Source organism: Camelus ferus, chromosome 25 (assembly GCF_009834535.1).
Source record: "Camelus ferus isolate YT-003-E chromosome 25, BCGSAC_Cfer_1.0, whole genome shotgun sequence".
In the NCBI taxonomy this organism is placed as follows: domain Eukaryota; kingdom Metazoa; phylum Chordata; class Mammalia; order Artiodactyla; family Camelidae; genus Camelus; species Camelus ferus.
This window is the reverse complement of record NC_045720.1, coordinates 30,860,937-30,883,037: the sequence shown is the minus strand read 5'-3', so window position 1 is coordinate 30,883,037 and position 22,101 is coordinate 30,860,937. Positions and strand designations below refer to the sequence as shown.

Genomic DNA, 22,101 nt, shown 5'->3' with positions numbered 1-22,101 from the left:
CCATCTTGGACTCTATGCTTGTGTCACATTGGACTTAATTGTGTGACACCCTCACTAGACTGTAAGTTCCGTGAGAGTAAGGCCCTGTGCCTTATTCATCAGTGTTTCCTTGTCACTTAGAGACTGGCATATAGTAGTTGCTCAGTATTGATTTGTGGAATGATCTGAGGGATGGAGAGAAGTTAGGATTAGAAAAGAAGTTATTAATTTAGTTTATAGTTGATTCTGTGGAGGAAGTTACTGGCAGGAGGGCTTAGAAGCAGAGAGTTGAGTGATAAGTTTCATTCCTTAGAGATGGAAGAAATTAAGAGGAAAGATGTAAAATTAGGGGGCAAGGGGGAGATAATTAGGTGTGTTTAATTTTTTTATTGGCGGTACTGGGGATTGAACACAGGACCTCATGCGTGCTAAGCACACGCTTTACCACTGAGCTATACTCTCCGCTAAAGATGTCAAATTTTTTTACGTTGTAAGGTGACAATGACAGGGCCTGAATAGAGGTTTCACGTATATCTATTTGCTTTTGTATTCTAGCTAATAAACCGTGATAGATGGCAGTATGCTGAGGACAAAAAACAAACTTGGAAAACGATCCTAGGGTTTCAGGATTGGAAGGGGTAGTTCTTGACTTTTCTCCCTCTCTCACTTATTGTTTGCTTATTGCTTTCTTATTTAGTGCCAGCCATTTGCTAAGAGTATTAGATGACTACCTTACTTCATCCTCAAGCTACAAAAACTGTTATTCACATTTTACTAAGGAAACCCTAAGGCTCAGAGCGGTTAAGTAACCTACGGAAGATGTCTTTCATGAAACACACTTTTACGTGTGATCAGTGTTTCTTAACTTTCAGTGTCCATGGGTGGGTCGAAGCAGCCTCCGTCAAGCACAGACTTGTTGTTTGAAAACACTTCTTGTTTTCCATCCAGATTCTACATTCTATTCTATGATGCATTTTTATTGGTCTTACTATTACAAAAGAGTTTCCTGTCTATCTCGTTACCAATACTATTAGTTACTGGAAGAGATCCTCTTGTATTTTATAAAACTGATTGAAACCCAGAGAAAACTGTGTCAACAGTTTTTTCTATCTTAGTGTCACAGTGTTTTGAAAGCCTAGACTTACATAAATAAGTAACTGCAAATGGCAGTTATTTCTTCACTGCTTTATCGGCCACATAGTAGTGAATCACCAAGTAGAGATGCTCAGAATCCTGCCAAAGTAACTAAATAATATGATGGTTTTAGGCTACTATTAGAAGGAATTTTAGTAAGTGTTTTTTCTTTTCTTTTCCCAATTTTTTTTAATTAAAGTATATTCAGTGCACAATGTGTCAATGTCTGGAATACAGCATAGTGTTTCAGTCATACACATACATACATATATTTGTTTTCACATTCTTTTTCATGTTAGGTTACTACAGGGTGTTGAATATAGTTCCCTGTGCTATACAGTAGAAAATTGTTGTTTATTTTATATATAGTAGTTAGAATCTGCAGATCTCAAACTCCAAATTTATCCCCTCCCACCCCCTGTCCCCCCAGTAACCATAAGTTTGTTCACCATGTCTATGAATCTTTTTTCTGTTTTGTGGATAAATTCATTAGCATCTTCTTTTTTCTGTTTTTGGATTCCACATATGAGTGATATCACATAGTATTTTTCTTTCTCTTTCTGGCTGACTTCAGGTAGGTGTTTTTTCTTGGTAACAGTTCTCATGTCATATATTGGACTGGAATGTGTGCTTATCCAATGTGGGATACAGGCGACTGCCTCCTTTAACTATCTCAAGGAAATAATACTCATCAAAGGGCGTTTTAGTGAAGAGATGACTAATGTGGTTGTACTTTACTTGTGTGAGTCTTGCTGTATATAAACTGAACCAAGATTCTCAAAGGACTCATTTTCACCACAACCAGCTTTCTAACACAGCTCTCAGACTTCGTTTTACTGCAGTGATCTTGAAATATATATAAACTACATTCATGGTTTTATCTTATTTGTTGATTAAAAAGTATTCAGCTTTAGAAAAATATATGCTATATAAGCCAACTTTGAACCATTCTTTAAAAGTAAATAATGATTTAATTAATCGTACCCATCTTTTTATCCCCTGTTGTGACATCTCTTTTTTTCCCTCCATGAGGAAAAGTCATTTCCAAACATTGACTAGGACCTTTTTCTCTTTAGCTACGTCATGGTACATGTATGTAAAGTAGCAAGTACAAATTTGGCCTTTTCTGAGATATATACATGGCTTCATCACAATTATTTATATGAGCTCTACCTTCTAAAATGATTCTTAAACTGATTTTGCAGCAAGTTTTGAGCAATTTTTAATTGTTTTCTTGACTGATACGTTTATTATATTATTCCTAACAGAGACTTCTAACATTCGATCAATTTTAGTTAGGGAAAAAAATCTGATGATTTCCCCTTGGAAAAAAAGTTTTTGTCATGAAAAATGTACATATATGAAAGTAAAGAGGCTAGCGTACTAAACTCGGTGTGTCTCTCACACGTCGTTAGTAATGATCAGTATCCTAGTGTCCTTGTTACACCCGTTCTTCTCAGCACTTTTTGTTGATCCTGTTGTTGTAAAAACTGGAGAATTTTAAAAGAAGTCTCAGACATCACATCGTTTCACCCATAAATACTTGAGTAAGCATTGCCAGAAGGTAAATATTTTAAAATACGACTCAATATCTTTATCACAGCCAACAAAATTAACAATAATTCCTTAATATCATATAATAGTCTACATTTAATTCTCCCTGTTGTCTCAGAGATATTTTTTTAGAGTTGGTTTGCTTGAATCAGGATCCTGCTGAGTTCCACACATTACATTTGATTGATACAGTTCTTAAGTCTCTTTTAATCTATGACAGTTCCCTCTCTCTTTTTTTGTCTCCTATGTCATTTATTTGATGAAGAAATTGGATCATTTGACATACAAAATTTCCTACGCTCTGGATTTTGGCTCACTTTATCCTTATAATGTTGTTTAACATTTTCCTCTATTCTCCCATATTTTCTGTAATCTAGTAGTTGTTATGGAGGACTGATTAGATTTGAGTTGCCTTTTTTTTTTTTTTTTTGTAAAGAATGCTTCCCAAGTGACACAACATTCTTTGTGTTGCATCACAATGGGAGACACATGATATCTGCTTTATTTCACTTTTAGCAATGTTAAAGTTGATCAGGTCATTATCCATCATTATCAACTTCCCCATCAACCTTCCGCACATTGGTTTTAGCACCTATTGATATGTACCATAGTTTGTCAGTAATTTCCACAAACCACAGAGAGTAAATTCAGTGACTCATTCTTCCCTAAGAGGGAAGAGGCAACTTGCATTTATTGAGCAATTTCTGTGTGCCAGAAATTTTGCTTGGCAGTTTATCTACATTCTTTCATTTCCCTTCCCAAAATCCTATGCATTCTATATCATCATTATAGTTTAATAGGGAAAGAAACTGCAAATAGAGACAATTTGCCCAAGGTCGTATAGCTAGTAAGTGAACCCAGTTATGCTGGTTTTAGGAGTTGTTTTTACGGAAAATTAACCTAAAAATATTAATTTTCATGTATATGTAGAGGTAGATAAGAGAATGTAAAACTAAAGACAAAACTGAATGAAAAATGAAAACATCTATAGCATTTGTATTACTGTCGTAAAATGATGTCAGTGTCAAATAAGCTGGGTACCTCCCTTGCTCCAATTATGGACCATTGGAGCCCAGCAAATAATTTATTTCAGTCTTAAATATCCCTTTAATGGACTAAAAATGTAAGCTCTATGGTAGTTCATTTTATAGAAAGCCATGATGTCTGCCAAATAACATTTTTATAAAATGAAAACTGTATCATAAAGCATTTTCTAATAGGGAGATGTGCTAAGCCCTGCAACGCTGATGAGAGAAATCTTGAAATTTCTTCTCCAAGTCTTTAAACATCATTTGTCTTCATGGTTTGGAGTTAGTCTTGTCCAGAGCAAGTTGATGTCTAAATGACCTCCCAAAGTCCTTTCTAGTCCTGCGATTCTCACACTAATGAATTCAAACAGAAAAGGATTATTGGGCCAAAACTCGGCCTGTCTTCAGAGCCAGAATGTAGGAAAAGTTACAAAATACAGATGTCTGTCAGGGATGAGGTCCAAAGGGAGAAAGAAGCAGGCCAGAATTTAGAAATAGATATGTTATTGTACCAAAAAAAGTTTTGAATTTGGCCTTTAGCCAAAAGAATTTTTTTAATACTTAGATCAAACTATTAAGCCATAATATTCAGTTGAGGTACAATAAAGTCCTGTGGTTGAGGATATATAGTTGAAAAAAAAATCATAGTTCGTTACATTCAAAGAAATGCAGACCAACTCTCAGGTCCTCAGACCTGTGCCAGACTGTACATTTTAAAGAATCTATAATCCTATATTTTTCATTCAGGAGTAAAATCATTCTGATGCTCTTTGGAAGTATCAGTGTTTGCATAAGAAGAATTAAAAATGAAAATCACAATCTTTAAAATACTGTATAATTATGTAAGATATCACAGAAATATCTGTACTTTTTAACACTAAAAGTAAAAGTCTTTTTTTTTTTATGGAAACATCTGTAAAGTTAATACCATTTATTTTAATTGGTTACTAAATTTTTAAGAAATGGTTGTATTGGGGAATAATAAAGAATCTGTTCTTTGTGGTTTTTGACTTTTTCAAGAGTGACATGTTCCAAGAATACTTTTTTCCCCTGGGAAGCAGGGTCAGGGGAAGACAATCAGAGTGGGGAACACCCAAGAAGGTGCCTGATCATTCTGTGTGAATATCAAAACTGATCTATGGGCACAACATGTGGTTGGGTATTTTTTTTTAATCCTGTCCATACTATTTGTTAGTTTTCTATTTTACTTTTTTTCCTTTCCATAAATCTCAAGAGAAACATTTGTCACATAAAGTCTATGATGTACCCCTAAACAGCAAATTAGGTGGCTGCGGCTTTTATTTGAGTCTATGATGTGTTATGAATTTAGCTAAATTGTCTAAAAAGCATTCCCGAAACTCATCTTTTCCACATTACATTCTTTCTACATGATGATTCGCTTAATGGGACATAGGTCACCACCAAATAATATTGGTCAGTACAGCCAGAAATTCTATCTGCAGATTTATGAGGAAAGAGCCAGTCATTCCAGCCTTGAAAAGTTGCCTCTCTGTAGATTTTCGGAGATGATTTTGCAAGACTTAGAAAATTACAGATATCTATGAGAGCCTTCTTTGTTCCCTGAGCCACCTGAAACCTGAAAACAAACCAAGCAAACAGAGCTGTGGTTTGATATGTTCAGATATGCTGTGTAACGGACATATTTTCTAACACCCTCTGGCTGTTCTTAATGGTAAATCAGGAAAGTATAAGGTTAAGAGTGAATGGCACTAAACTACTGTAAGTCATTCTTTCAGGCAAATTTGACATGACAGGTAATAGGAAAAGAATCGTAATTAGTGTCAAAGACATTCATGTTTCCTTTGTAAGGGAATAAATCATCGACGTGCCTGGATACTTTTCTTTTGCGTTTCACTTTTCTTTTGCGTCTCACCTTGGGACTACAGTGTTGAGGTGGTCATTTGTGAATGTTTGTCTTAGGAAACTATATAGTTTACCCATGTTTCCTTTATCAGATTTGAACATACGTTTTGAAATTCCAAACAGTTTCATGTGTTATAAACAAAATTTAATTACATACATAATGATAAAAAAAATGCTTCCTGATTTTCAAGTTTATCATCAAACCTTATCCATTTTTAAAAATGGATATTCCACAGTGGTTTATGCCAATTACATTGTCATTTCTTGTCAGTTGGGTTTTATGTATATTTGAAATAGGACAGTTCAAATTTAGTTTAATGATACGTATTTTGTTTTCCTTTGTAATATAATATTTCCAAGGTAGGGAAGACTTTGACTCCTGAGAAGATGAAACACATCTTGTACATGTATGAATTGTTTTTGTTTATATTTATGTATTGTTCCTTTCTGGTCCTCCAGGAAGCTTTCCCTGATATCCTCTGTCTCCACCCAGGCTGGGAAAGTTGCCCCCCTTGAGGACATCCATATTACCCTGCCCCTATTTATGTTACTGATTCCTTCCTTCACTTTAGGCTTCTTGAGAGCAGAGTTTATGATATTTATCTTTGCTCTCCAGTGCCTAACACAGCACTTAATGGGTGTTGACTGTGACTGAGTGAAAGCTTAAAGTGAAATAGAATAAGGTTAGCTTAATGCGTTGAGACTGTGTCCTAAAGGTAGTTGCCTAAGTAAGGCCTCACCTACATACTCATTTTAGTCTGGGCTTTACATACTATTGTCATGATGGGTTTGGTGGATCTGTGAAGTCTCCTAAATGAGCAGGCTGAAGACAAGGAGAACCCAGTAATATTTCTAACAAGAAGTTTAAACAAAGAGAGCTGGAGTTATAGCTTATTCTGCACAGGAGAGGCAGGGAGTCACAAAGGTACACAAGCTGGAGTTCCATCTGCACAGATAGACACAGATGACTCTAAGATAGTATTACCAAGTGCCAGTAAGAAGAGTTTAAGCCACATGTGTCTAGGGAGAAATCGCTTCCAATTTTGATTGTTAGAGAAGGATTTTTTGTTTTGTTTTTCTAGAAGGAGGTGAAGAGAATAGTTTTGAAAGATGGTTGAGATTTCAAGAAGCACTGATGGAGACAAACTAATGGCCGCTAAATGTGTATGTAAAAGTGTAAAAGTAGGTGGTTAGTCTGGGGAGACAGGGAAGGGCCAGAATTTAGGGATACTCCCTTAGGAATGTTAGTGGAATCTGCACACAGTTTCATTTTTACCACATTGAGATTTATTCCCCTAGGACACTTATCCAGAATACCAGAGGTCAACCAAGGTTACTATTCCAAAATTTATACTGCACAGTCTGCCCCTTACTCAAGGGTTGATTGTGCAGACTTAGTTTTTTAAATTTTTCATTGCTTTTCATTCCTGCTACCTGCCAACAAATAATTCTTCTTCCCACAGTACCTCCATCAGAGTTAAAATTGTAAGTCATTCTTGCCTACTTATTAGCAGCTCTGTAGAAGATCTGGTGAAAAGATAGTGTGAAATTATGGACTTAGGCTTTGAGAAAATAAACCCTCCCACTTATAAATAGTTAAACCACATTAATTTGGACTCGAAAGACAGATTCAAATTTACCAGAAAAGTATGGAGTAATTGTGTGAAAAAAAATTTTCTTAACACGCTTTAAATCATGCCTGGCAACGTCAGGTACTTAACTCTGTATTCCTTATTTGTCAGTTCCATGAAGTCATGAACCACGTCTGTCTCCCTTGCTGACTGCTGAATCCTGAGCTTGCCCTTATCCTAGAAACAGTAAATATTTGGTGAATAAATAAAATATAATTGGTAGGCTAATTAATATCACTTTTACATATACATTTATGTATGTGTAGGATATATGTGATACATAGAAAAATATATGCTAAATAAAGTATAGGTGTCAAAAATTGTAAAGTGTTTACCCCATTTGCAAGTTAACAACTTAGCCTGCCACAGTCTCATGGACGCTGATAGAAAATAGGGGCATGCTGGATCAGAGGTGAAGGACAGTGTATTACTGACAACAGAGTGTCTGCACATGTGCCAGTTCCCCAAGCCTCAATTCCCTTAGAGTAACAGGAAGAGAGCCAGGTGACACTTAAACACACAATGAGTTACATTCTAAGAAAGGAACCCCAAACTTGGGGAACCTGAATCTTTTGAAAAGGAGGTAAACGTGCCTGCCCTTTTCTTTGTAGAGAGACACTATCTGTATCTTCCATAGCTGGTGTGTGTGTGTGTGTGTGTGTGTGTGTGTGTGTGTGTGTGTGTGTGTATCTTTATCACTTTAAAGTTTTAAAGAGCTGGAGTTGTCTTAATCCATCATCTGATTTTTTTATAGGTAAGAAGAGTGAGGCTCAAATTGGGCCAGTGACTTCAACTCAAGGTTAAAAACTAGTGTGCAACTAAGTTTAGATTAGAGTTAAGCTCCCCTGATTCCTTGTTAGCGTTCTTTACAGTGTACCATGTACATCTGACTATTCCATACAGATGAGTAAAATACCTGAATAGTTAGAGCTGAGACTAGAGCACAATGTTGAATTTAGGATTTGTAGTCTCATTAAAAGAAACCATAAAATAGTACAGTTGCCCCTGTTCTAAGTTTGTTTTGACTCAGAAGTTCTTAATATATTTATATTATTTGTCTTTATGGGAAATATTATCTTGAAAGATGTCATATTACACACCTGCATTTGCTTGAAACTTGGTAGCTTGATAAATTGATAAGATAACTGGGTCATATGTTAAGGTTTTTGAAAAACCAACCCAAACATAGATCCTAATAAAAGAATGTTACACATTTCCTTTTAAAGGCTAAAAAAGTATTTCTCAGGACTCTTAAATTACCATATTCTGATACCAAGGGAAAATAAAATCTGGACTTAGAGTCTTGTTTGTACTTAGAGGGTTTTCCGGACAGGAAGGCAGTCTTGGTGCAATGTAGTAAGCCACAATACCAGTGGGGCATTACAGGTGAAAAATCTGCAGCTGTACCCCTTCACCACAAAGTATTACAACTGTATGCTGGAATATTTCCTGTACAGAAATAAGGTTTGGTTAACTTTGTTTCCCAAGAGTAGATCACATTAAAATGTTATAAAATCATGATTTCCTGCATTTGAATACTTGTGGTTTCTCAACTGGTTCCAATATTTTAAGGTTTTTTTTTTTTTTTTTGGTATGATTTCTATTAGTTGAAGATGTATAGAAGCTTTTCTTTTCCTTCTTCAAAATCAACTAAAAAGCAAATACATATAAAAATAGTATTATAAGCTAAAACATTTGAAATTACATACATATCTGTATTTTGTTATTACTAAATGATAGATTTTTACTTTGAAGTAGACACAAAAAACTGACAAATGCCATTATCAGAATACATTTTACTTTTAATTGACCATTGAAAATCAGTTGCGTTTGTTCTGTATGATGAATATTTTTTTCTGTTATAATGATAAATAACTGATTGTAATAAATGTTCTTGATGTTTAAAAGGACAGTTAAGTCCAGTCACAATCGTAAGTAGAAAACAGTCTTCTTTATTTATAGAGGCAAAGCTGGTGTTTTAGCTTATTAGGTTTTAATGTTTATATTGCTGTTAGTTTACCTTCATTTGTATAATACTATATAGATATCCATTTATCCGAATTTCTATAATAGTATGTAATAAATTGTCCTAATTTATGTAATGATATGATGTATATATACATTGTATCTTTCAGTCATGCATCAATCCACTATTTCATGCTCAGACCTCACATTCTATGTTTTAACTATCCACATACCTACTCTCTTCCAGTCATCAATTAAAAACTCTTTATCTACCTCTTGTTTTTTCCACTGGATTCCCCAAGGGGGAATATATTTGGTCTTATCATCATGTTGACATTGTGATAAACTTAGTATACACTTTTACTTGGTTAATGAGGTAAAATAACTTTCTATTAACAAAATGAAGGTTTCATAACAATTACTCTTTCAAAAGTTATCAACTAGGAATGTTCCAGTGTGAAAAGCCCTTTACCTACCCAAGGGTGTATGTGAGAAAGAATTTTTTTTAAATGGTGCTTGAAGCAGTGGATAACAGATAAACTTTTAAGCTAAGCAACAAGCTTAAAAGGAAAAGCTGGGGAATGAGATGTCCACAGACAGTGTGAAAAGCTCTAGCAGATTTCTGGGAAACTAGTGGGATACGCACATGCGTAGGTCTGTGCATTCACTTCTGGCTCTGCGCATGCTAAGAATGATGTAAGAAGGCCCTGTGCTCTCACCTCTGGCTGACCTTAAGACTCTGCAGAAGCAGAAAAGGAAAGCTAAGGCAGAGTTGAGGGTATGCCTCAACGGCCACATAGAGTCCCTCAGCAAAGACTGTGGGTGCTTACTGATTCCAGGCCTTTAAGGAAAGAAGAATTATTTGAAAAACTAATGGCTGAACACTTCTCAAATTTAATAAAAAATATTAGTCTACACATCCAAGAAGTTCAGTGAACTCCACATAGACAAAACTCAGATTTCTGCACGAAATAGTCAAAAAACAGTCTTGACTGCAACTAGAGAGAAGTGACTCATCATATATAAGGGATACTCAATAAGATTAACAGCTGATTTCTCATCAGCAGTGGTGGAGACCAAAGGCAAAGAGGTAACGTATTCAAAGTGCTGAAAGAAAAGGGCTGCCAAAGAGAAAAAATTTGCCAAATTAAGTATCTGGGATAAATGGTAAGAATCAAAATATTGTCTGCATTTAGATTTCTTTCTATGAATCCACTTTAAAGAAACTGGAAATGGAAACTGTGGCTGATAGTTTCCTTTGCTGTGCAGAAGCCTTGATGCAGTCCCATTTTTTAATTTTTACTTTTGTTTCCCTTGCGTAAGTAAACATACCTCACAAATATTACTAAGGTCTTTTTCAAGATTGTTTTGGCTATTCAGAGTCTTTTGTTTCCATATAAATTTTAGAATTATTTGTTCTGTTTCTGTGAATTATGCCCTTGGTAATTTGATAGGGATTACATTAAATCTGTAGATTGCCTTGTGTATTATGGTCATTTAAAAATATTAATTCTTCCAATCCATGAATATGGTATATCTTTTCATTTGTTTGTGTCATCTTCAGTTTCTTTCATCAGTGCCTTATAGTTTTCCAAGTAGAGATCTTTTACCTCCTTACTTACATTTATTCCCGGGTATTTTATTCTTTATGATGTGATTGTAAATTAGATTGTTTTCTTAACTTCTCTTTCTGGTAGTTCATTGTTAAGGTATAGAAATGCAATGGATTTCTATATATTAATTTTGTAGCCTGCAACTTTACTGAATTCATTGATGAGTTTTATAGTAGTTTTTTTGGTGGCATCTTTAGGATTTTCTGTGTATAGTTATCATGTCATCTGCAAACAATGACAGTTTTGCTTTTTCCTTTCCAATTTGAATTCCTTTTATTTCTTTTTCTTGTCTGATCACTGTGGCTAGTACTTCCAATACTGTGTTGAATAAAGTGGCAAGAATGAGCATCCTTGGCTTGTTCCTAATCTTAGCAGAAATGCTTTTTTCACAGTTGAGTATAATATTAGCTGTGGGCTATAAATGACTGGGATAAATGGTAAGGATCAAAATGTACTCTGCATTCAGACTTCTTTCTAAGAATCAACTTTAAAGAAACTATGACTAGAAACTTGAAATGATACATTATCAGGTCTGTTTTTCTTCTTTAATCTAAAGGTGATTAGTTTGTAGAGCATAGGATTTATGGCCAAAATGTCTGCACTTACTAAATGTGTAATCTTGAACATATTACCTAACTTCTCTAAGCCACAGTAACTTATCTGTACAATGAGAGTAATATCTCCTCAATAAGATAATGTATAAGAACAATCTTTGTAAATTGAAAAAGGCTATTCTTCTACCACAGCTTCTTCCATCAGTAGTATTATTACTGCTCCTTCCAAAAACACAGGTGATGATGGAAGCTTTTCTTACCTCTACGATAGTCACCTCTTGATTGGTGTCTTGGGAAATCTGGAAGTGTGATGGGAGGAGTGATAAAAGATGGTATCCTCTGCTTTAACCAGGCTTTAAAAGCTTACTCCTGAATGGACGCTCTAGCTTTCTGCACACTAACTAGCCCTACACAGTCAGCTAGACTGCCTCTATTTTGTCATAACATAAAGAAAAGGACAGTTGAAGCAGATTGATTGATAGAATAACACTTGCTAAATAGTACCACCTCTTTATTACGTACGTAAATACAGAGAACACACTTCCTCTGTATCCTTTTCCTGGGTTTCTTGGTGGCACTGAGTGGGCAAAGGGGCAGTGGCCCAGCTTCAGCAGCCCCTGCACAAAGAATTCAGAGCTATTTATCTATGAGGACAGATGGGCAGTTGCAACCCTGCTAATAGTCTTGGCAGTACAAGTTAGTAATAAAAACAAATTAATTGCCAAAATATTCTTTGTACCGAAAATATTTTTAAATGGCCAACATACATGCAGATCTTCCCAAATTAGCCATCAAACGGAAAAAAATTGTGGAATCACATTTTAAATGCAAAAATGCATGTGCTCTTACCAACTGGCAGATATACAACTTAAAATATATTCCTATGCAAAGACCGCATATGCTTAGAGTACAGTTTATTATGTATGGCTGGCTAATTTTTTAGGTCCTGTCAAATAATGGATAGGAAAACAAAATGTAATAAAAATATACATAATCTTGACAGTCATTTGAAATGTACCATGTGTTACATGTGGAATGTTTTCCAGTGAAACCAATTTACTTGTTCCCACTTCCCATGACTCAGTACTAGATAGTCAGGCTTTCTAAACTATTTTTTGGCAACCAGACTTTCTTGGAATAGTCATCTTTCTTTCAAGTTATTCAGTGCAGGCATTAATAATAAATCCTCAGTTATAGATATGAAACTAAAGATCATTCACATCATCTCTTTCAAACCTAAAAGCACACAATAAAGTTATTTTAAGTAGATCACACAAAATAGAGCCCAGAGTTATTCCTGAGAGTAATTAATTGCTACCATATGAAGCACAATGTGACTGCATTAGGTTTTCAGTTTAATTATATTACTACTTACCTAGAGATTAGTTGGGCAATGTCTGCTTCTAACTGAAAGGCAAAGGAAGATCAGTGAGCTGACGAAAAGTTTGTTAAAAGTGGGTGTGATTACAAAATCTGGTGGGAGGGCTCAGTATATAAAACAAGACCCTTTTAGAGTAGAAAACTGTGAAAAAGATTATTGTCTTTTCAGCACCTATCTTCTTTCATAAATTTAAAAACTATTAAGCGTGTACCATGTACCAGACTCTATTGGAGCAATAGGTCGAGTTCTTTAAGAATGCTCGGCAGAGAACACACAGAATGCAGCCAGGCCTCAGGAAGGAGCAGTAGGCTACTTTTAGAGCCACAATCATTATCCCTCCCCTCCTAAATCAGGTCTCAATTCCAACACATGCCTCACTTCTGTCATTCCTAGTCACTACCCAAAGTGTAAGATGTGTCCCCTTGCATCTGGATACTGATTTATATCCCCTTTTCCTTCTCTTACCAACCTCTTTCCTTCTCTACCTCCCAAACCCTTCCACTAAGCCCTCAAGGAACACCTGCTCTATGATAAGTGAACTTCCCTAAACGTCAACCTCTTGTTCAAGAATTGTCCCTACGCCTTTACCTTAAATGAAATCTTGCTGTTCCCTGGGACTCTCCACAACATTGGAACCTCCTGAGGTGGAAGCTGTTTATTCTCTCACATCCCTTCCACCTCACGGTCAGGAGTTAAGATGTCCTCCTGCCCACCAATGCCACTTGCATAGAGTCTTCTTTACGCCTGTGAAATCCTCCTCCTTCTTTGAGGCTCATTCCATCCAGTCTTACCATCCTCACCCCACTTTGTTGTTGCCATCCACTCACTATATGGTCACTCTCCCTCATTATATCTTTGGCCCATGGCTTCCAGCCTTTTTCTTCACAGCCATCAACATCCATGTAAAAGATCCAGCCAAAAGCCCGGCTTGAGCTTCTCACTCTAGTGATCATCTCCTCCACTCCATGTAAGTACTCCCTTCCACACACAAGCCTTGGAACTTGTCAACATCCCAAACTGCTCTGCCTCCCAAATCATTCATGCCAGCATCCTAGTCCCACTCGCAGTGTCTCAGCTTCTCCTACTTGCTCACTCAACAAGCCCCACTGTAGTCATTCATTCTCTGAAACCTGTAGTTCTGCTTTCTCCCTATCCATCAGCTTACTCTGTTTTCACATCCCCTTTTAACCAGTTTATAATTTTCACCTATCATTTAAACCCCCCTCTTGCAAATAAGTACCATAAACTTCACTGCTGAGTGTGTTTTCCATTCCACTCTCCTGACGAAAGGTTAAGGCTGGATGAGCCTACAGCTGTGTATCAACACAGTTAACTCCCTGTCCCACTCTCTAGAATAGCCAACTCCATGCTCAAGAGTTCCACTTGGATGGCTCATTGGTGCCTCCAGCCCAGCTTGTCTAGAAATGAACTTATGATCTCCCCCTCTCTACCCTACACATACCACAAACCTACTTCCCAGAGGGACAGATCAGTCTTACCCATCCCAGTAAATGACATCAGTATCCATACAGCTGCTTAGGCCAGAGACCTGGGAATCATCCTTAACAACTCCCTCCCCTTATGTCTGTCAGTCAACATAATTTTTATGCCCCAAGGATCTCCCGCATACCATTCCACTGCCACAAACCATACCATAAGCTATCTACAGTTCTAGCTTAGACCACTGCCCTAGCCTCCTGTCTTTTCACATCCATTCTAGCCCCATTCTCTTTTAATGCATTCTCTACACAGTATCCAGAAGCTTTTAAAAACATAAATTCGGCATTAAGCATTGCTTCTTTGCTTAAAACCCTTCAAAGATATCCCACTGACATTAAGATAAAGTCTAAAATTCTTAACATGGCCTAAAAATTTAGTTTTTATTACCTACATTTCACAAATGAGGAAACTGAGGCTCTGAGTTACTAAATAAGGTGCTCAAGGTCACAGAGCAGTGATTGTCAGTGCCAGGATTTTATCCTAGGTGAGTATAATTCCAACAAGATTTTTTATGATGGAGAAATTTTTTTTAAAAAATAAAAATTCTGTCTACATGGTTTATAAATTTATGGCTCAGTATGTGTTTGAGTGCACAGTTGACTGAAATTACCTTTAAAATACTAATTGTACCGAGTGTTGTTCCTAGCTTTTCTTTTGAGGTTTTGAAAACAAAAGTGTTCTTAAAATGGGGGAAAGGATTAATATGTGACTTCTATAAATGCACTTATAGGCATACAACTTTAAAAAAATTCAACAGAATTTTCATTTGAATTTGTTAATACCTCCTTATTAACCAAGGAAAATAGGATGTATACAGGAAAATCCTGACAAACACGTAACTGACATATTGTAAGATGTATTTCTGTACTAGTTTTCTGTTGTTTTCTAAATTTTGAGAGTAACCTGGAATGTTCCAATTGAAGTATGTAACCACAGAGCTAGCCTCACACAAAGTCGTGAACTAAAAACAGGTTGGGTTTTTGTTTTGTTTTGTTTTTGATGTTCTTCCAAATCTCTCTTTTTAAACTTTCACGGTTTCTCCTTCCTAAGCCCCAGTGTTGGTTCAGTTCACTTTCATTGCCCTTAAACTACCTAATGGCTTCCCACAATGGTTCCCAGTTTGGATTGCCTTTTATTATGGATCCATTCCAACTCTCCCCTGTACATCAAAACTGACTAGCACTTTTTTCCTAAGGCCCCACTGTGAGTTCCAGTGTGACATCCAGTTTTCATAAACTCTTATACATTAGTTTTAATGGAGAATTCTGGAGACAATACCAGAAACAAGTCTTTTTTTCACCCTATTTGCTGTGTGACCTCTCTACCAAGAAGATGATGTTGATCTTTACATTCAGTTAACTTATTGTTAATAAAAATCAATAGGTATATTAAATATGCTTTTTCTAAACTCATTTTCACTCTTCCATGAGATTCTCATATGTTTCACTACACTTCCCACATCTTATCCATTTCTGCTTATGACCTTCCTAAGCTGAAGGGCTGACTTACTGGCAGTCTAGAGAGGAGTTAAGCAAGGAGATATTTATGTCTCAAGTAATAGCCAACATACAGGGACATATTTTAATAGATACGCAGCAGAAAATCATATTGAACTATGATTACAGTGTTCTTGAACATCCAGATTCAAGGTTTATTATTTTCTTCCCACAAGTCCAACCCATGGTTAGGAAATCCAACAAGCAAGACTCTTGTTCACAACCTACATGATTCTTTTAACGACACCCAAGCGTCAGAAGTGTTCTTTGAGCATAAGAAGGATGACTAATTAGTAGCTAACATTTCTTAAGCTTTTGCTGTGTAGTATTAAATGGGATGCTGTACCTCATTTATTCCTCATGACAATTTGTGAGAGAGTTCTGCTACTATCCCCTTTTTAGAGATATATTGGTACTGATGTTAGGGAAACTAATGTGCCCAGGAGCTCATAACTAATGGAGCTAGGAATTGAATGCCATCAGGAAGCCAAAGTTTATGTTTTAAACTTCTATACTTCTTTGTGGAGAATTTTTAATGTGCCAGAGATAGACTGAATCACCCAGGATGTGTATATTCGTTCATTCACTCATGAATTATTCATTCCTTCATTCAGCGACTTTTTATTTTTTGAACATTCACTATGTACACTTGGCCAGGTGCTGTGGAAATCCAAAGCTTAGCCAAATGGAAATCATTCTCTCAAAGAATGTGTCTACCGGGGAAGATGTCATGTATAGAAATAACTGTAACATGAGTTGTATAGTGATAAGAGCTATGAAACAGATTCCCATTTTTAAAAACTATTGGAGTTCAGAAAAGGGAAAGCATGTCTCCATCTGGGAGGTTAAAAGGCTCAAATAAATGTGGTATTTCATTTGGACCTTGATAGATGGGGAAGATTTAAACATCAGACATTGAGAAACTAGGGAGTCTACAGGTATTTCAGGCTGGGAGATAATATAGGAACAAAGACCCAGAGAGGGGAAAGTTAGGAAAAAATATGTCATGGAAAGCAAGGAGAGGGAGAATTTCAAGAAATAGTATTTCCATTGAAAGACTGAGAATCACTTATTTAGGAAGGAAAGGTTAAGGAGAACTCTGTTCATTCAGGAAGCTTTCATTAATATCCTATTGTGTCCCCAAAACTGTGTTAGATGCTAATATTTTTTAAAATAATGTGCCATTTTTGCCCCAAGAATCACAGAGTCAACTAAAGAAGATGTACATGTAAATAAGGAATTGCGAAGTGTCATGACTCCTATGATAGAGGAGTGTGTTAGATATGAAAGTGACACGAGGGAGGCAGGGATCAACTCTGAGGGTAATGATAGTTAGGAAATGCTTCCGAAAGAGGAGACACAGCTGACCCCAGTCTTTTTTTTCTTTTAAGACAAATGGAATTAACCCATATATTCTATTTTGAAGCTTAATTTTTTTAGTTTAATAATACATCTTGGGTGTCTTTTGTGTTAGTATGTGTAGCTATTCCTTATTCATTTTGATGGTTGTACAGTAATTAATTCTGTAAATCTACGTGTTATATTTAACTAAACCCCTACTGATGTATATTTGAGTTGTTTCCAATTTCTTACCAATATATGTAGTACTGAAGTAAATACACACACATGCAACACACACACTCTTGCATTGGAAGATCTGTAAAGCAATTTCATAGATGTATTCTTCCAAGCATTTAATAGATGTTGCCAAATTTCTCTCCAAAAATATTAAATAGAAATGCTTTTCCCCACATGTGTACAGAAATTGGAACTGTTAGTTTTTTAAAACTGCCAGATTAATAAATAAAAATATTGCATTATTGCTTCAACTTGAATTTCTGTAAGTATTAATGAAGTTGAGTATCTTTACATGTATACTGGCTGGTTATATCTTTCCTTCTGTGAACTAATTGCTATCAGAATCTGGGATTTTACCTTATGCATACTAATAAATTAGCCTAGTAATGTTTATGGATGCTGACAGAAGATGAGACTTTTGGGTCAGAAACAAAGAACATCATTGCTTGTAGCACAGCAAGTGCTATGTGCATAACGATCGCATTGGTTCCTCTTGCTCCCAAATCCCATGGGCGACGCAGAAGGGCCCCAGGGGGATGCTCTGCATGCAGGAGATCAGTGGCACTGCAGGGAACATAGAGCTTGTCAAATTCACCTTAACTTTTAGAGCAAGTCTGCTCTTTGTCCGGGAAAGAGGCTTGACCTTATCGCTCAAGGTTGCTCTCTGCAAACACAACCTGAGACGTGGCCCCAAGTAGTAGCTTTCAGGGCCTTGCATCTTCTGCACACCTGGCAAGAACATGGAAGATCATTCAGGGGTTCCAACGACAACCTTTGCTTATTTTTCTGTATGCTTACTTAACATTTTCTCACTGATTTCTAAAAGCGCTCTGCTTTCAAAAGTATTCCTAGATCCATCATCGAATATTACTTGTTTTATCCTAGTTTGCTTTTTTTTTAAATTTGATTTTATGATGTGTGGGATTTTTCCCATCCATGGGTTTCATGCCATACATAAAAAAGGCTACCCTATTATGATAAAAATATTAACTGATTTTTTTTCTCTTATGCTTTCAGTTTTTAACATTTTGATTCTTTTGGAATTTACTTTCATGTAAGAATGATGTAGGGACCCACTTAGGTTTTGCCAAATGGCTAACCAGTTCTGCAACCTCATTTCCCATCCTTCCCCTGCTTATCTGAAATGGTACCTCTATTACATGCTACAGTGTATCTACTTGTATTTTATAATTTTTTTTCTTCTATCTATTTTTATGTTAACTACTTCAACCTTATCTTTTAATTACTTTAACTTTATAAAACACTTCATACCTGGTAGAATTTTTTTTCCCATTTTTTCTCTTATTTAAAAAATTTCTTTTCAAAAACTTGGCTATTTTCACATATTATTCTTGAATGGTTCTTTTAAAATAAAGTAGGTAAACAGGATGACTATAACTATGAGAAGAAACCCTAAACTACTGTCCTTTACAACTGTATTCTCTTTTAAAAAGTCTCATTAATGTTATAACTTTTATGAAGATTCAATTTGCATGTCAACAAATACAGAAGCATAGTTTCTGTTTGCAGCTCCTAAAATCTTCTTTCTTTTACTACAGATTCCCTGTAGTTTGGAATACTGGGATGAACTCCAGAAGGTTTTTGTTGCATATCGAGAATTTAGCCTGTCTGAAAGCAAAGTTTGTGAACTGCAGTTGCCAGATGTCAATCTTGTGTATGACCAGAAGAAACTGGTGTCCTCGGACCTTTGGAGAATTGTCTTGAACAGCAGCCAAAATGGAGCTGATGACCAAAGGTAACTCAGTGAACAAAGAGAAAATGAAATAGTGGTATTTACTAGGAAACAATCGTCAAGTCATCTCATCCAGTGACCCCTCACTTAGCTGTGTCTCCCCTGTCTCGCAGCTGCATCTGGCTGAACTACAGATAAGAACCAGGAAACAAGACAGAAACTGATGCTTCAAAGTCTGTATACTAAAATTTCTGTGTTTTACTGTGAGCTCTCAGTACCTGTTCCTTAAATATATATATACAAAAGAGCCAAAACAAACCACAAAAAAATTCAGTTATCCTGAACCAAAAAAAAATGTAGAGGAAAAGAGCCATATACACTTCAATAGACTCTTAATGACACAGTCATCAGTATGGGTAATGTTAACCCTGGGGCATTAAAAGAAAGGTTAAGTAAATTGAATTGTCTCCTTTTAAAAAGATAAATTTTGGAGATATTTCCTTCCTACGTGGTTTTTTTAAAAAAAAAAAAAAACTTTTTAAAAAGACAAAGCTCCAGACGTTAGGAAAACTTGGGTAACAAAAATAACTTATACTCAAAGGATTTCAGATAGCCGGAGTTCTACCCAGCTCTAGAGTCTACTTGACCATGATTTCTCTCTAGAGCCAGGTACTCTGAATCATGTCCCCAGAACTTCGTGTTCCACACCTCCTACCAAATATCTGGTTAGTAGCAAAACAGGGCCAGATTGTCCCCATTTCCAATATTTGCCTGCTTAATACATCCACTCACTTAGAGTAGAGGAAAATGGCTTCAGCAGTTTATTCTTCAGCTCCATATCTCTTTCACATCTTTCTGTTCATGCTCCCATAAATGACAAGAAAAAGAAACCAAATCACCATCAGTGAACGGTTTCTTGGGTCCTGTGCTGTGCGTATTGTGGGCATTTGCTGATCTTTCTGTCCACCATGTTCAATGTCCTATCTTCCAATTCTCCTGGTGAGTTTGCTTTAGCATTATCTTGCTCCCTTTCTATAATCCCTCCATTTTCCCCCCGAAGAACATTTTGACACTAAGAGAAAAAAAAATCCACCATTCCAACACCCTACAAATGAGCTGTTTTCTCTTCTCTGTTAACCTTTATTTTTGTCCATTAACTGTATGCCTTTACAAGGTTATAATCACAGCATACCATTTTTGTATTCTGATTCCTATTTTATAGATAGCTGTGAATGCTTTATTTAATTAGTAATAATATATATTCATTGAAGACCATTTGCAAAATAAAGAACACAATACCACCCATAATCGTGTCACAGTGAGACAACCTCTGTTCACGTTTTACTCTGCATCCACAGTCTTTTTCATTGATTACTTTATATGCTTAATAATAATATGTTTTATATATCCTATTTCTAGGTCATTTGGGCTCTTTAAAAATTATTACCTTCCTAGTATATTACCTAGTAATGTAAAAATGGTGAAAATGTATTAGAGCAGTGGGATCTTGTTTTTACCCAAATGAAACACAGCAATGAAGAGAACACCCATCGTGTGAGGAGTTAGCAGATGGACAGAAAGACTGCCTCTTCTAAGCATCAGTTACCTAGGAAATCTCATAAAACAAAGCTGTGGAGAATGAAATTGACTTTTTAAAGCCTGAGTTTAATTATTTGTATCAAGTTAGAAAACATTTCTTGATTCTAATTATGAAAGAATGCATTTTCATCATTGAAAGAAGCATTTTAGACAAGGTTAATTCCTCTGAATCTGAAACATTCATAAAAATCACTTTGTGGTAAGCTTAGCACTGCAGAAATGTGGAACCTTTAGGGAATGGAAATTTATGCAGACAATCAAATTTAGGCAGTTTTTCACCAAGCTTTTGGCATTGTAATCACAGATCTTTTGTCCTCACCTGGGATTTTTCAACTTGCCTAATATTTCGGAATTGGCTTTAAATTGTTTGACATTAAGCATTTTTCAGATAGAAATTGGTATTAGTGAAATGAGGTTTGAAAATCAACATAATATAACACTATTAAGACATTTTTCAAAGGGGACAATAAATTTCATCTTATTTCTTGAAAGAAACACCAGTGCTTTGATAATATGTCAGCACTTCATGTAGAAATGAAATTGCTGTATTCTGTTATGAGAAGTCTAAAACTGGACAAAAACCTGACACTTTTATGATTAGAGATTATCTTATCTTAAATAATATTTATGGTTTGAGAAGGATATACATTAGACCATTGTACACTACTGGAAGAAAGCTCCTAAAAATAAGTTCCATGAAGCTTAATCTTTAAAAAAAAAAAAAAAAAAAAAAAAATCTTGCCCACACTTGGCAAAAAGTGCAACAGTGTAAGGTTCTTCGTGGTAATAGCATCACTGTGTATATGTAAATAGAAGCACGATTTAATAGAGAATTTCAAGTTAGCAGGCCTGGTTTAAGTCCTGGCTAGCTGTTTGGCCTTGAGAAACTGATTCCTAAGCTGAGGCCTTAAGGAATGGACAGGAGCTAACCAGTCTGGGGAGTGGCAGGTAGCCTTTGGTACAAAGGACTAGAGACAAAAGACTTAAGTCTCTTAAACTCTGGTCCATTTATCCCATGCAGACATCTTTCATTTAATCCCCGTGTATTTGTAATAATTATTTTCCACTATCTTTAACTAATGTTTTGCTTGATCACATGAAAATGAATGATTGGTAATGATTGTATTTTTCAAGGTAGCATTGGAAGTAGAGTAACTTCGAGCTTAGTTTCCACAATATTATTGACCTTTAGAAAACTTCTCCTGTTTGTTTTGCACTGGACTGAAGCTAGAGATACAACATTTACTCTCTGATCAGGATATCCATTTCAGCTATTTGTTTTTAATCTCATCATGTGTGTATTTGCCCATCTCCATTGCCCATTGCTGAAGCCTAAATAAACCCCTTTTATCTAGGTCCTGACAGGAAACAGATGGCACACTCAGCTTGGGAGGCTGAGGAGAGTTTAATGTAGATTATTTACAGAAGTGGTGGCAAGGTTAAGGGATAGTACAGGAGCCTGACACTAGAAGCCCCGGGGAGCCATCCTGTTCTTAGTCCTGAAGAACCAGG

General features: G+C 36.0%; 1 protein-coding gene across 8 annotated transcripts in view; it reads left to right on the top strand.

Annotated features, from left to right (window-relative positions):
* VPS13B (vacuolar protein sorting 13 homolog B) overlaps positions 1-22,101 on the top strand; it is a 627,764-nt gene that overhangs the window by 515,588 nt on the left and 90,075 nt on the right. For all 8 annotated transcript variants that reach the window (XM_032468222.1, XM_032468224.1, XM_032468221.1 and 5 more), the window contains one exon: positions 18,857-19,053. In XM_032468222.1, the coding sequence (XP_032324113.1) occupies positions 18,857-19,053 (197 nt within the window). The remainder of the gene's footprint in view (positions 1-18,856; positions 19,054-22,101) is intronic.